The sequence below is a fragment of the Globicephala melas genome, chromosome 3, assembly GCF_963455315.2.
Source record: "Globicephala melas chromosome 3, mGloMel1.2, whole genome shotgun sequence".
In the NCBI taxonomy this organism is placed as follows: domain Eukaryota; kingdom Metazoa; phylum Chordata; class Mammalia; order Artiodactyla; family Delphinidae; genus Globicephala; species Globicephala melas.
The window spans coordinates 29415530-29432424 of NC_083316.1; the positions used below are offsets into that span (position 1 = coordinate 29415530).

The following is a 16895-nucleotide window of genomic DNA, read 5'->3' on the forward strand; positions in this document are numbered from 1 at the left end:
CATGTAGTTGCCATGAAAAGGTTAACTCATTCATAAAAACATTTTTGCTATTCAAACATCCTTTGCCTCTCATCATCTCTTACAAATAAATCCCCACCACAGAGCAGAAATGTTAGAAGTTATATCACAAAGGAAGCACATTAAGTATTTTTAAAACCTTTAAAATATGGCTTATGAACAATTTTACATAGCAGGTTACCTATTAATATGTTACATATTAAACAGATCTCTGGTACCATTTTGGACAATTGGATTTCCTTGATATTAAAGATGGAGTTGGCATTTTTGTCAAAAAGGTATTTTAAACCTGTTAGGGAGTTTCTATAGTGTGGAATTTCACTTCTTTCTAAAGTGGCATCTTAAGTATATCATTTTTAAATCAAACAAGAAATTAGATCCATCTCTGGTAAAACACCAATTTTTATTGTATGCATCACGTAAACTCCTTGCTATTAGTGTCTATGCAGATACTCTTAACTAAGGAAAAAAAAACCAGATTCTTGTTCTGGATATACAACAAAACCTAGATTATCTTTGTATAGTAACATTTATATAAAAATTTTGACAAGAACATGATAAATGCTGCCAGAACTAAGAGCACTCGATTTGATTATAATACATCCTAGCTTTCACAGAATTTACTTCTGAGCTCACTAGACTCAAGTTCTATAAGATAGAGTCTGTTTACTTTACCAATGTATATCTAGCACCTGACACAGTACATGGCACTGAGTGGGTATTCAATAAATATTTCAGTGATTGAAGAAAAGCTTTTAACAGCAAGTGAAAAAAAAAAAAAAACAACTTTGAATAACTGGAGTGAGAATACCAATTGTCTCATGATGCAGCAAGAGGTACTTTCTGTGATAATTCTAGGATTACTTATAAGTAGATCAGGAATTAGGTAAAGAAACTGTCATAACGGGAAAAAAAGAAAAGCCATAACATTTTATCCTCCAAAGCTAATGTGTAAAACTTGGAATATGAGTTAGGTGAAAACTACCATGATAATAAGTAAGGCAATTCCAAAACGAAAGTGTTTTGCATATTTATTAAATAATCCATTTTCTTTCTGACAATACTCCTACACTAGATGAAAATATCTTTTTAAGGTTTTACCGAACTCCTAATAGAATATGTCTAATTAGTTCATCCTTTTAGTCTTTGAATCCATGTTAGATAGTTGTAAATAAGGAAGAACTTTATTAGACACTCAAATCATTAAAAAAAATTACCTAAGACCTAAAATAGTTATTGGGTAATTAATACATTTGAAACGGTGTCATGATTTTGTCCATATATATTTCACCCAGCATTGTCAAAATTAACCTGACAGTCAATTAAATGAAAACATCTAAATAATTTCAGAAATGATTGTTTGAATTTTTTAAATCAATAGTCATAACAATATCATTGTGTTCTGAAATTAGAAAACTCTTAGCATATAAAAAACACATTTACCTACTTCAATTAGGTCAATGTCAGGATTTATCAAAATTCTCCATCACCAAATCTTTTAAAAAATCTTGAATTTTAGGTACTATAAAAAAATACTAATCAAATGAGATGTGTTTGGACTGACCAATTCCACAAAATTAGGAGGAAAAGGAAGGAAAAAAAGCTTGTACAGTTAAATTTCAAACCTTAAACATTTAATCTTTTATTGGAGCCTACCTCTCTAAATTTAAAGATATCAGCACTCCTGGAAACCAACTGTAAGCAATATAGAAATTTCACTGGTACGAATTCTAATCAATTTAGTCCATCCATTTTCTTACACAGTGAATATCTTTTCCATCAGAATCCAACAGAAGAATAATACAAATCTCACTTTCTTGATCACCTTTGAGCCCAAGGCCAACCAGTCTCAACAATAACCAAAAAATGTAGCCTTATGACTGGCAGTCTGTTTCCACAGTAAAACTATTTTTTCCAGTGATCAAAATTGTCATCTGAGGAAATCCTTCACTGTTCTAGAAGCACAGTTCGAAGCTCATCTTCTTTATTGATCAACATTGAAGCAATTGCTCCGTCATTAAACTCAAAGGAAGTTCCTCCATCTACAACCATGCAGGCATCCCAACAACGAGAACGAACACAAACCCTAAGCAGAAAGAAACATCTCATTAAATAGCAACACTTTTCTTAACCCTAAATTACAGGTTCTTTACAACATTTCATCGTCATCTAAATTGGCAGAGAGATCATTTGGCCTTGATTTTAAAAATCAAGTTGCTCTTTGATATGAGAGAATTAGTGACTATGTGAATACGTGGGTACATCATCAAAAAAATCTCAAAACTTCAATGTTCAGGAGAGCTCCATTCACCCAAACATTTATCAGTGAACAAGTTCAGATGGAATTCATAGGCTTTTGAATGTTGAGTTATTACCATTACAAGTATTTTAAGTAGTGAGCAAGAATGTAACTGTTTTCATGTAAAATTTTTATTTACGTACAACATACAGAAAAGGCACAAATTATTAGGGTACAGCTCAATGAACACACTTGCGTAATCAACACCCAAATTAGGAACTGAATGTTACCCAGCTCCCCAGAAGCTCCCTCACTGCTCTTACTCCCATCTCCCAGTCTCTACCCCCAGCCCCTCCATCCCAAGCATATCCACTACCCTAATTTCAATCACCATAGTAGTAATAGTTTTGTCTATTCTTGAACTTTATATAAATGGAAGAACACAATGGGTATGCCCATGTCTGGCTGCTTCTGCTCAATAGCATGTTTGTGAAATCATCCATGTTATTACCTGTAGCAGCCGTGTGTTCATTTTCATTGCTGTCTGAAAACACTTGCATTGTACAAAAATAACCAAATTTAAGTATCTCTTCTACTATTCATGGACATTTGGGTTTTTACCTATTGGGAATAGTGCTACTATGAATATTCTTGAGCATGTCTTTTGGTGCACACATTTCTGGTCAGTGTATACACTTCTGCTGGATATATATCTTGGAGCAGAATTACTGGGTCCCTGCATGCGCTGTATTCAGCTTTGGTAGGTAACTGCCAAACAAGTTTCCAAACTATTCCTAATGTTAGGACATAAAAGTCCCACCTGCTCCACCTTATCAACAACTGGTATTCTAGCTATTCTGGTGTGTGTGGTATCATATTATGTAGTTTTAATTTATATTTCTCAGATGAATAATAAGGTCAAGGATATTTTTCCATATACTTATCAGCCATTTGGATATTCTCTTTTGTGAAATGCCTGTCCATGACTTTTGGCCATTTTTCTACTGGGCTGCCTGTCTTTTTCTTATTGACTTGTAGGAATTTTTAAAATATATTCTGGATATGAGTCCATTGCTAGACTATCTCACTCTGTGGCTTGCCTTTTTATTTTCTTAATGGTGCCTTGATTAACAAAAGTTCTTAACTCTAATGTAGTTCAATTTATCAATCTTGTTGCTGAGAAATACTTTCCAACCACCGAAGTCATAAAGCTATTCTACTTATATGAGCAAACATTTAAATGAATCTTTACAGTTTCACCCAAACTGAGTATAGATTCGTTGATTAATCAAAATTAACTCTCAAATGATAAAGTGATTTTTAAGTATGACGAGTTTCCTTTTTTGTGTCTTTCCTGGAAAAATTCAGTTGTGTATTTTCAAAAAACTATATGCACACTATAAGCAGCAATTTGTAATTAAACTGTTCTTTGCTTGCCATGAGATAGATGACAGTTTTTCAGAATTATAGTAGGTTTCCTTGTTAGTTTGGAAAATTGGGCAACCTTTACAAAATAAGAAATTACAAACATTTCTGTATATCCTCTTCCCCTCAAAAAACAATCCAAGGCAAATTTAATAGATGTGGGGAGGGGGGGATTCACTTTCAGGGAAAAGCTGAAAGCAATGAATCCTACTCTGAAGTTATATTAGACTTCGTATGACTTTGTATGAATGCAGGTCCTGCTTTTATGCCACAGCATGTGAAAAAAAAGTTGCTTTCCAGTCAGCTTCTTTTGAAGTGATAATTTGATCTTACTGTGTCTTACTAGAGTAAACAAAAAAAGCCCACATCACCCAATTAAATAACTATGTTCTCCTTTCTATTAACTTAAACTTTAGTTTCTCTAAAATGGAACCCTAAGTGTTAGACAAAATATTACTTTAGCCAGGTTAGCATGACACCTCTTTAGTTCTACAGGTTCTACTTTCCCTGCGAGATTAAGTCTGAAGGAGTGAATTTAATGAAATTGAACACTTTTAAAGCCAACTGTGCTTTATAATTACAAGGGAGGAAAACAGCCACAAGACAACTTAGGAAGCTTACTTGGAGGTGAAACAACGCTGACGACTGCTTGAAAAAACTCTGTTTGCTATTGGTTCTCGAATACTGAAAAGTATTTTTGGTTCTTCTGGACTGTAGAGCAGCGATTCATTATATTCATTTGTTACTATAAAGAAAAAAAAACAAATATTAGCACATTCGATGAAAGACAGTCACTTCTGAGAAGTGCAAAATGAAAATGGATGCCATCCCCAATTTACAAGCACAGTTCTATTCCAAAGGTCTGGTTGGCAGCAAGTTTCTTGGAACTCACAACACATTCCATTAAAAAAAGAAACCAACAAAAAAACGCTTATAAATGAGGAGTATGTTCCAAGATTAGCCCACAGAAGCCTACATCACCCACAATATAGCAGAAATAGGTACATTTGGCTGGGGTCGGGGGGTACCTATAAAGCTAGTAATCAAACAAAAAAAAGAGAAACTAGCTTGAGGCACTCGAAAATGGACCTTAAATTGCCATAATCTCTTGCTAATAAGTTCCTTTACAAAATACCACGCCAGAGAGTTCATAAGTATAAGTTAATAGTCTTGATATAAAATTCAGTCTCAAACAATGGCAGGCAATAAGCTTTCTCTAATGAAACTGCTATTACTCAAGATATTTCTAGAAGGCTTTCGGATCTGCTTTCTCTCTAACCAAGAGGCACACAAGAGTTGGCATGCAGAGCACAAACTGGTTAAAAACAACTGTACAAAGAAACTGGGCTTGAAAGAACATTTAGTTGAGCACCACATTAAAAGACATTGCAAGACTATTAGATAATCTACCTTATATACCAAAATTTCATTTGAATTAAATGAAGTGTCTGTAACAGTTACTGCACCATTGTCATTCACTATTGCTTCTGAAGATAGTCAAATCTTCAAAGGAATAATATTCATTCAGTAAAGCAGTATGTTTATTAAAAGAAAAATCAATCACTGTATTTTATATATACCCTTAATTTGTATACCTGATATAAATTTCAGTTGTTTTATACACGTTATGCTTTAAGTTAAATTATATAATGAAGAATCAATTACTATAAATGCCTAATTTTCATTTCTTCGATGCAGATTTAACACTAATTCTAGCTCAAAGCCATGATTAAAATTATCTTTTAGGTTTCAAATTGAGAGAGGGAGAAAACAGTCCATTTTAGAGAGTTGAAAGTAACCGCAGAGATTTAGTCCTGTTTACAAACTATATTTTAAAGACAAACTATCTCCCCAACAAAGAAAGTCTTATGAGAATCCAAAATATATAAACAAAATGAACTCACACTGTTAATATACTCTATCAGGTATTGCTAAATCATTTTAAGAGCAACCAGTAAGAACATGTCTGTTCTGATAACTCTCAAACTCAAATATTTATGGATGACAGTTGCAGCATAGGTAAATAGATGCAACTATAAACAAGTTTGGATTTTTTGTTGTTTTTCTAAAAATAATTTACCTTGAAATCTTAGGATACTCTTCAATTAAACAGAGACAGCACGATTTAGCTTTAGTTTGAGGTCCATACTTTTGAAAATGATCCTAGCAGATGAGTAGACTGTGGTGTGTTAAAATTTCATATGCAAATCAAATGAATGTGGTTTTCAGTTTACGAATTTAAATATTTAAAAAAAATAAAATTTAACAAATTCCTATGCCCCAGCAATCTACGTCCACTCTCTCATTCCACAGTTGAGGAAGCAGAGGAGCAAAGAAACAGTCTTGCCCATCGTTTCACAGTGAGTGACTGGCTGGTCTGGGATTGGAACCTAGTCTTCAAATTCGCTGATCAGTATCCTTCCTCCAACTGTGCTGGTTCTCTTAAAGGAACCCTGAAATAACTGGGCAGGGACATATAGGAGAAGGTTAAAGAGAACATTTTAGTGAATGTGAAGGTAAGCAATCAGAGTTCAGTGAATTCCTTCTCATTTAGAGGATATTAATGGCACATTGAGTTTAGGTGTGCATTTCCTAATTTCCAGATGTGTATTTTTCTACATTTTCCTATCCCCCAGGACATGTTTGCAGTCACACTGTTTTGACACAGAGGTTATATTTCCATGGTTGACAAAAATCATAATATAAAATTCCAGCTTTAAACTTTTTATTGTTTAAAATATATTTTAAGGGGTATTATATTAAGAGCATATTTGAGTCAAAAAAGCACTACGCTTTGCTTAATTAGACAAGTACACTTCACAATAACATCCTCAAAATATGTACAGAACTTAACTGAAAGTGTTAGTAGTTATGATCATTGGTCACTGACCTTTCTCTACAAATTCTCTGTTCAATGGAAGACTTAAATTTCCTTGTCGTTTTGCTATTGAAAAAGGAAAAGGGGAAATATCTTGATTAAATAAAATAGTTTATAATGTACAATACAGCTAACATACAATAAAATATATTTAGCATATTATAATATAACATATAAGAGCTATTTGGTACTTACCAATATTTAGAACATCTTCCACAGCCTGAGGTGCAACCCTGTTAATATTGAATGACCTAGAAACAAACACCATATACATCTTTTCTTATTTTAGTTCTAAAAACATACGAAAAATGAAAAAGGAATAATCTACTTAATGTACAGAAAACTCTTAGAAATTATCAGGAAAAAAAAAAATGACCAAAAGACAACAGCCACCTTATACAGTTTTAAAAAGTGGGCAAAGTATATGGGCAAATAGTTCATGGGTCTATATGAAAAAAATGTTCAATCTTACTCATACTTGAGGAAATACATATTAAAACAAGATTTTTCTCAGATTTTAAAGATTAAAAACTGACAATGTATTGACATGGGTATGAGAAAAGAAGTGTTCTCATATACTAATGGAATTATAGAGATTACAACTGGAGGGCAATTCTGCTCTATTAAGATTTAAAATGAACATATTCTTCAACCTAGTAGTTTATCCTAAAATATATTTGTACATATAATACACAAAGACAAATACAAGGATATTTACTGAAGCATTATTTATAATAGCAAAACAACTGGGAAGCACATAATAGCAAAACCATAGGAAGCTGGGTAAATAAATTATATTATAGCCACTCAGTAGAATACTATGTAGATATTAAAAAGGCTAAAATACAACTATATGCACTGATAATGGAAAGATAACAATATGTTAAGTTAAAAAACCAAAAGCATTATATGGTATGTATGTGTGCATATATATATATAAAACTTACCTGTTTTACTTATATTAAAAAAATATATGCATGTACAGAGTGGTTATATCTGGAGATTAGTACTAGAGATATGAAGTGAAAGAGACTAACTTTTTGTTGTATACTCTATTATCGAACATATTTTAAAATGTGTATTTCTTCAAATTATAAAATAGTTTCTGAAGATGAGAAATCTTTTACTAGCAAATGCCTTGCTTAACCACTTAGGAACAAACATTAACACAAACATGAGTAACTTTTTTTTTAATTAATTTATTTATTTATTTATTTTTGGCTGCATTGGGTCTTCATTGCTGCGCGTGGGCTTTCTCTAGTTGCGGCAAGCTGGGCTACTCTTCACTGCGGTGCACAGGCTTCTCATTGGGGTGGCTTGTCTTTGTTGAGAAGCACGGGCTCTACATGCACAGGCTTCAGTAGTTGTGGCACACAGGCTCAGTAGTTGTGGCGCACAGGCTTAGTTGTTCTGCGTCATGTGGGATCTGCCTGGACTAGGGCTCGAACCCGTGTCCCCTGCACTGGCAGGCAGATTCTTAACCACTGTGCCACCAGGCAAGTCCCTCAATAACTTTTAAAAGAAGCTCTGTGCTGGGGTCTAAAAAGATGGTTAAGGAAAGGTTTTTAGAAAACAAACTCTTCCAGGTAATTTGGAATTCTGCCTCTAACTCTTCTCACTCTTCTCAGTAGATAATCCACACGAACAGGCACAATGTTGCATAGTCACACAATTCCTAAAAAAATCTAAAATCTGGCCCTTGCCTTTCCTATTTTTCACCATTATCTGTCCTCCAATTTCACATTCCAAACACCCCAGGCTCATTCTCGCCTCTGTACCTTTGCTCATACTCACTATGTGGTATAAAGCAAAATACTTCGAGTGTTCTGACTTTCTTATTGTTTACTATGAGGTTCACAAAACCTATCTCATTCGCATTACTGTCACACACTACAAGACATAAGGCACTTTAGGCACTACCTGGCTCACAGCAAGAACTCAACACTGAATGAAAATGTCGAATGCAAGGAATATGTATGAGTTATACTCTAATTCCTCTGAATATACCCATTACTGAAAGATACTGTTTTGGAATTATACTTTAAATTAAAAGTCACATAAAAATAAGCTATTTATTAGGGTGCCACTGAATTAAAATATGTTTAGAGCAAAGGATATTAATGACTGATATCTCCTTATTGTAGTTAAGACTTAGTTTAAGAGAACGGAAGTCTTGTAAGACATGCTCTAACATTCCTAGAACTATGACTTATTAGAGATACCACAAATCAACACAAACTAAGTTCTCTGAATTGGGGTTAAATTAAAACTAATTTCCTGTGGTTGTAATCTAAATCTCAGCCAATTCACTCTACCTTTAGGAGTGGTTTACGTTCTATATCAAAGACAAACTATATGCCAAAGCAGGAGTTAGCTAGCACACAACTTTTTCCTTCGATCTACAACCTTCACCATTCTAAGAGTTCTGATTTGAAACTGGACATAACTTCTAAAGACAACCAAATCGAAAGACAAAGAGTCTCATATCTTCATCAGCTAGTAAAACTTTCTCTTAAGAACAGCTCCTCACCCTTAGTTAAGTCTGCTAGGGCAGAATGTATGGAGGAGGACTGGCAACAGTCTTAAGAACTCATGGAAACATAAATAATCCCGCTCTGTGGAACTTCTCCTAGTGTGTGCTAGAGATCACATCCCACACTGGGAAGAGGACCGAGATGAGAATGAAACAATGCAGAGACACTTGCTATGCAACATAACCATTACATCCTATGTCTTGTGCAAGAATTTTTGGAAATGCAAAGATGGGATAGCTAATCCCTGAACTCTCTTCCCCCCCGACCCCGGACACATGATTAGGCTATATTTCCCACCCCCTCTTGCCACATAGCATGTAACTAAGCTCTAGCTAAAGGAACAAGTGTGGCTATCATGGGCAACACTTCTAAGCATGTCTCACAACCTCCCACAGGGAACCGTCCATGCTTTTCCTCCTTCTGTGGCTCATGAGGTCTACACCTTATAGTTAAGTCCAGAATTTAAATCCTGCCTCCACCATTTATTAGCCACATGGCTTTGGGCAAGTCAGCCGACTTCTGAGACTTTTTAAACTCTATTAATGAAAATAAAATCACTTAATTCCAGAGTATTTTTGAGAATTTAAATAAGACAATATACTTACTTGGGACAAAGAAAGTGCTCAAAGATGGTACTGCAGTAAGTTGAAATTAACATATAGAACATATAACTTTCCCTCAGTCCCTCTGGCCCCTAGGCTTCTCTTTTTTCCCCCTACTTTCTGAAGAGAAAAAGGATCAAAAGATACATGGGAAATGCAATCGTAACAAAAGAAATGTTATCAGTTATGACAGGGAGGAGAGTAGAACATGTTAGAAGCAAGTAAGCTACATAGGGCTGAATAGAGAAGAAAAGGGACTGAGTTAACCAAGGTGGCAGGGACAGGATATAGTTAGAGAGACAGAGTTGGTTCTACACTAGAGCATGGGAGACAAAGCAGACTTTAATAAGCAACACAGAGAAGACTGAAATTCTAGTCTCAGCCATACTTATTTAAATGCAACATCAACACAGGACTCAACTATAAAGTGTGTGGTAGGGGAAATAAAACTCAATTTTAAAGCATCCAAACTTAAAGTCAGTTTGATAAGCACTGTTTTAGCTGTATTTGTGAGCATGTAGTCATTTATTCAAAAAGTATTTAAGTGACTTTGTATTAAGTACTGTGCTATGCACACAAAAAATTAAGCAGGGGAAAAAAAAACACTAGTCACCATCCCATGTGCCTCAAGTTGCTCAAACTAACTGGGTATGAGCTTATCAGAAATTAATAATGTGCTAAGTGCTATAACAGTGTGATGAGGAAAAAGTGCTGGGTAAAGGCAAAAAAGGGATCGATTAATTAGGCTTATGAAAGGAACTAGGTCTTAAGTAAAGGTTTCCTACAGAAAATGACATTTGAAGATTGGAATTTTCAGCCAGTGGATGGAAAGGGGAGAGTGTTCAGGCATTCAATGCAGGAAGAAGGTGCATTGAGCAAAAACAAAAAGCCCAGAGAGAACGTGGCTTGTGCTAAGAATTGCAAGTAGCTTGCAGTGTGTCCAGTGTGATGGGTTAGGGTCAGGCAGGAGTAGGCTGGCAAGGAGGTCATACTTAAAGGGCCTTATATGACAGTCTGAGCAATGTGAACATAGGAGTCAATGAAAGTTTTAAAGCACAGAAGGAAATAGGGAGATATACCTATATTTTAGAAATATTACTCTGTGGTAGTAGTATGAATGACAGCCTGAAGAATAAAGGGTGAGACACAAAGAATATTCACTGAAAAGATGGGGCCCTATACCAAAGAAATAGCAATAGAAACTGAAAAAGGGGGCTAGAGCTTCTGAATTATATCTGACAGGATTTAGAGACTGATAGGGGAGAAAAGGGAGACTCAAAGATAAAAGCAAGGTTTTAAGGAATAATGTGTTTTCCTGAGAATATGATGTCAAGGTTAAGGGTGATACTATTAAGCAAGACAGGGAACACGGGGAGAACAACTGAAGACAATAAATTCAGTTTTAAATGTGTTGAATTTGAAATGCTATTGAAATCCTATGTAGTAAGTAGGTTTACAATATGAGTTTATACTCAAGAGAGAAGACAGCTACAGATAAAGGTCTGGGAGGCATGTGCATGTGTGTACTAAGAAGTAGAAGAGACTTCCCAGAGAGAGGTCACAGGGTAGACAAGTTGCAGGATGTCCCAGGTTATCTCCAGTTAGGCCTTGAATGCACAAACCTCCAGCATATTTTTTGGTACTGTACTTTGTTTTCATTTCTTTACTATTACTTGAAATGTTCATTTTTAAAAATATATAATCCCTCAAAACATTTCTCATTTTCTTTTTTCTCTTTACAAACCTAGTATGGGAAGCTAAAGAATGACCAGATCCAGGCTGCGCTATAATCTAAGAAGTCAAAGCCGGACTCCTGGACCCAATCAATGAGTGTAGCTAAACTGAGCCAACCGATATAATAACACCAGGCTAGCTACCTCTTGCATATTAGAGGCCTTAGATACACCAATATGAGATAGCAACTAAATTACATTACTTAAAGTATTTCACAAAAGTTGATAAGCAACATCTCAAGTTACTCACCAGGCCTTTGATCCTGTTCCAGTACACAAATTGAGCCCTGAACTCTTCTGTTTTTCCCATGGACCATCATCAACTGAAATCTCGTAGTAGGAAGCCCTGTGAATTGAGAATATAAAAGTGGATTGGCTGAACTTATGTCTCATGGTAAATAAGATAAGCATAGTCTTTCAGCGCTGATGAAATCTAAGTAGGCCAGCTTGACTCAGACATACCTGACTTAGTTGGCACACACATCATGATGCTAATTTCAATACTAATTAAGTGAAAAAAATTTTAAAATATCTGCATTTCTGCATCCCTCTCTGATCTATATGTGCCTCCTTTCTATCAATACTTTAACATTTCAAACAGGAGCTTCTTGTAAATTTTTACCTGGCATTGCTGCTACTGCTTTTATGGAAACATACAGAACCTTATTTCAGAATTCAAAAAGAAAATACCATTCCTAGGAGAGTTTCATTCTTGGTAGCTAGTCCTTGTTACATCTAAGTCTGCATCTAATCCTTCAAGTTACCAATAGTTTCTGCTAAACTCTTGTTTCTTAAGTTACATACTAATGTGCCTTTTGAATTGATAGTAAGCTAGCAGAGATAATGAAGTTCTAAAGAAAAATCTCAACCAGTCCTGGATCACTGGACGAAACTAGGGAACAAGAACTGTAATTTTTTAAAAGATTTGTATTTCTTAGTGTATTTAATAAATATGGAATCAACTGAGTCTTCTCCCACCAGCAATAATGACACTATTCTTTAACTGCATGAATGTATAAATGATTTGCAACTATTCAAAGAGCTTTTGAAACACGTAAAAGCTTATTTTGTGAACTATATCTTAAAATAATGATGTCACTGGTCAACAATGGGTTACTTTTCTCCAGCAAATAAAAAAGTTAAAATAAACCCTTAACAAAATACAGCTTTTCAAAATAATGACAATTATTAGACATGCCTGCAAATACTAACATTCAATGGATAATTTATCTCTTATTCTAACCCTTTCATTTCTCCTACCAAGTTCTTGGTTTGTGAACATTTTACATGATATAACTCCATGTCATTTTTTCTCTAAAGTCAGCATTCTCTACAAAAATAAAAGATAGCAAGCCTAATATTCACATTTAATCTATTTCATAGCTTTGTTATATCTTCCTAGAAAATTAGGAATTTTAGGTACATTAGAAGCCTATTATACACAGACAAGCCATCTGAATCCATAGGAATGGCTGCTATTATGCCAGAATCACATAGAGCCAAATATTATAGGTAAGTGAGGATAGAGGAGAAGCAGAGGTGAAGAGAAAGGAAAGTATAGTCAGGTGAGAGACGTTGAGCCCAAAACAAGGAACAAATTTAGTGTCATTCCCACATGCAGGTTTATCAAGATTAGTCAACTCAGAGAATTTTGGCTTCAGGGAGATTATTTTTTTAAGGCAGCAATAAAACTCACAGTCCCTTTAGAGTGGGTATACTTCTTCTTAAATTGTCCACTGCTACAGCCCAAGAATAAGACATTCTAGGTTAGAACAAATAGGAGAAAAGAAAAAAAATTGGGCTTTTAAAATGTTCTTAAGTCTAAGAACATTATAAATGAGGCAGGAATAATATTGCTGCACTTCGTATTTTCCAAGCAAAGCACTTCAGTTTTCAGGAAGACCACAGTTCTATTGTATACACTGAAGAAGAGCACAGGCTTACCCTGGCTCTGTTATTTATTAATTGTGTGATTTGGGGCAATTTATTTCACTTCTCTGAGCCACAGACTTCCCTATAAAATGGAGATAATGAAAACATTTGGCAGGACTCAATATTTATTCACTCCATAAACATTATTAAGTGCCTATTATGTTTTAATAAGCACTGTGTTGGTACTGGGGATTTAATGGCAAACATAATAGACACGATCTTCTTGACGTTTATATTCTAGTAGGTAGGTCAGAAATTTTAAAGTAAATAATAATTACCAACTATTTAGAGTGCTGTTTTCTGCTTTAAGCAGTAAACAAGATGCTATGTAAGAAATAATACAAGATGACCTTTAGATAGCACTGCCAGTAGGAAGGCGTGGACAGGCAGGGGCAGTCCAAAAATTGGCAGTACTTCACAAGTTTTCATGACAACTCAATACAGGATCTGGAATCAGAAATTCTGGGTTTACATGATGGTTCTGATGCTAATTAACTAAATATATGACCTTGGGCAAGTTATTTGAATTCTCCAAAGCTCAATTTTTCACTGATCAATACAACTACTTTTCTCACAGAGCTGCTATGAGCATACATGTGACAACTTAACACAACATGCACAGTGCCTGACACGTAGCAGGCATCCAATAAGTGTTCATTTCCTTTCTGCCTAAGGGTCTATGTCATAGAATCTTTAAAAATAAGTTCTAACATTTCCAGTAGTTAAATCTGTTTCAGTAGCATCAGAAGCCAACCCATTGCTGCCCTTATCTTAGTAAAGATATCAGGTGAGGCATCTAAGATCACAAAAAGAACAAGCATCAGACATCAGGGGTAAACCAACCAAATCACGACCACCACAAAAAATGAAAGCATTCAGTCTAAAACCTCCTAATGGGACTTCACTGAATTTCCAAAAAATCTATCAATTGACCCCAATTTTCCTCCTTTTATAAGTTATTTTTTAGTAAGTACAAATCATAAAGCAACACTAGTAGAAGCTCTCAGAAGTTATGACCTTTAAAATATACAAACAGAATAATGTAAGCCATTAAATGGCTTCCCTAGAATTAAGCATAAACTCACAAAACATCTTTACCTTTGTCATCTATTTATTTTAATGCAGACCTCCTCCAATCTCATTTTGAAGTTGTTCTCTTCTGCCTCTTTACCAATAATGACTAGATTATATCACTAATTAGAGTTACATTCTCTTCCTTCTCTCTTATGACACAAATGTATCCATTACTCATTTCCATGTTGTTTCAAACTTGATATGCTATATACAAAGTTTTTCTGTTGCTGCATAAGTCTTACTATATTAAATACATCTTCACATTTTACCATATTTTAAAGTTCTTTAAGTAATATATTTTTATTTGATTTCTTTGAAGAATACATTTTACTTTTAATAATTTTTAAATTATGTATTTTACTACCTTTATGTGAGATACCACTATCTTTACCTTATTCATCTTTATATCCCTAGTGGGTGCACAATGTATTTTATTGCATATGTTTAAAATTATATTAATAACATAATTACAACTCAAAAAGATCATTCAAATCATTCTGTTGAATCAAGGCTTTGCTCTCTTCAGTACTACCTACCTCAGTTAAGGTATTGGCTAAAATGTGGCTTTTTTAAGACAAATTTCTCTTATCATAATTAAACTTCCTATAAAAGGATATGACTTATAATAAAGAGAATTTCAGAATATATGAAACTCTCAGTAAACTAGGGAATCAATTATGTGACCTTCAAAGGGTCACATGGTTCTGGAAGCAGGAAAGTAGGATATAGATTCATCTCTATCTTCCACCCCTAATTCACTTACATCAACAAAAATGAGAAGGAAAGTTCTAACATACTACCAAGAGTTAAATTAACTTTATATTATGGCAGTCACTTTATAACTGGTAACTGGTGTCACACAAAAAAATTTTTACAAAAAAATTCTACTGACAATTTAAGCCTAAATTATATTCAACACTCACAAAATAGATCTTATCAGTAATAAAATACTATATTTTTATATTCCTAGTAAAGAGCTTCACTAACCTTAATTTTTGGTAATGATGGTTACAAATTTTAAGCTGTCGATACACTTGCTTTATGATGTTGCACTAAGAAGGATCACTATTATCTATGTAGTATACTTGCCAAAAATGCTCATTCTGAATCTTACCATGCAGAGAAGAAAAAAAAATCATACAAATCTAAAAAAGGGAATATTCTACAAACCAATTGGCTTAGACCATTCAAAAATGTTAAAATCATAGATGACAAAACAGGGGTGGGGCTAAGAACTGTTCTTGCTTAAATCTAAAGGGCCATGATAGCCAAATGCATTCTCCTTACCTGCATCCTGGACCAAAGCAAGCAAACAAATAAATCAGCATTAAAAAACATTACGACAGTCAGTAGGGCAATATTAATATGGACTGTCAATAAGATCAATGTTTTTTATCAATTGCAAATATATACCTATATATCATTCTCTTAAACATTTATAAAGCACCTATATGATAGATTAAAGGCTCTGAGAAATACTGCAGTAAAGAAATCTGAATAACTTTGTTTAACCCAGGGTTTCACAAACGTTTTTAGTAATAACACCTTCTTTCCTCTTAACATGTATTAACATGTACAAAGGTCTGGAAATATTTCATTAAATAATTCATTTCTCTTACTTATACAGTATCAATCATTCACAAATCTTAGGTTGTAGAAATAAATAGCTTAAAAATTACTAAAATATTAAAATTTCAAACTCAAGATCACAGGTTGAAAAGTACCTGGATGACAGACTCTCTCCAATGAAGACTTCATTTAGTGCTCTCACTGGCAAGAGCTGGGGTCCAGAAGCCTCAAACCCTGAAGGTAATGAAAGAAAAATCCAAGACAGCTCCTTAAATTTTAGAAATTTTATCATATAAAATTTATAAAATATTAATATATTCATATTTGTCTTTGTAGTGTCTATACCTTATCACTATTAACAGATAAATTAAATCATATTTAAAGTATTCATAATACAGACCCACAAAATCATCTAAACATTATGAAACAATGAAGCCCCTGTCTCTCCAAAATAAACCTTAGGTCTTCTTGAAACAATTTTTCAAGAGCGATAAAATATATTTATCCATAGCATAAGATTCATGTGGTCGCACTTGACTTAGTTTTACTCTGGAAGCTTCAGAAGTAGAGACGATCAAGTACTTCCAAAGGAGAGCCATTCTGGATTTAAGCATCAAATTACATGAATGGCTCATATAGGAAACCAAACCAGTTATGTTAAAACTCAGATTACTTTTTCAAGTAGAAAACCTCAGGAGTGATTTTTAGCAATGGCAGCACTGGAGGAACAGAGCCACATCTCTTCTTATGACTCCTAAAAAAATGTCATCTATTTTTTACTCTATAAGGTTGTATGCGCAGCTTAAATGATCTTCCTTGATGATTACTTAAACATCACTCCATCATGCAAAATCCTCCAAAGAATTCCCACTGCTTTCTGGATCAAACTTG

General features: G+C 34.2%; 2 protein-coding genes across 4 annotated transcripts in view; one reads left to right on the forward strand and one right to left on the reverse strand.

Annotated features, from left to right (window-relative positions):
- SKP2 (S-phase kinase associated protein 2) overlaps window positions 1-16895 on the forward strand; it is a 73766-nt gene that overhangs the window by 38673 nt on the left and 18198 nt on the right. The gene's annotated exons all lie outside the window — the stretch shown is intronic.
- NADK2 (NAD kinase 2, mitochondrial) overlaps window positions 788-16895 on the reverse strand; it is a 45459-nt gene continuing 29351 nt past the window's right edge. The window contains exons 7-13 of one of the 2 annotated variants that reach the window (XM_030843674.2): window positions 16160-16238; window positions 13126-13191; window positions 11680-11775; window positions 6756-6811; window positions 6573-6626; window positions 4304-4427; window positions 788-2104 (exon numbers count right to left, since the gene is read on the reverse strand). In XM_030843674.2, the coding sequence (XP_030699534.1) occupies window positions 1966-2104; window positions 4304-4427; window positions 6573-6626; window positions 6756-6811; window positions 11680-11775; window positions 13126-13191; window positions 16160-16238 (614 nt within the window). In that variant the 3' untranslated portion in view covers window positions 788-1965. The remainder of the gene's footprint in view (window positions 2105-4303; window positions 4428-6572; window positions 6627-6755; window positions 6812-11679; window positions 11776-13125; window positions 13192-16159; window positions 16239-16895) is intronic. The other variant, XM_030843675.2, reaches the window with a different exon arrangement.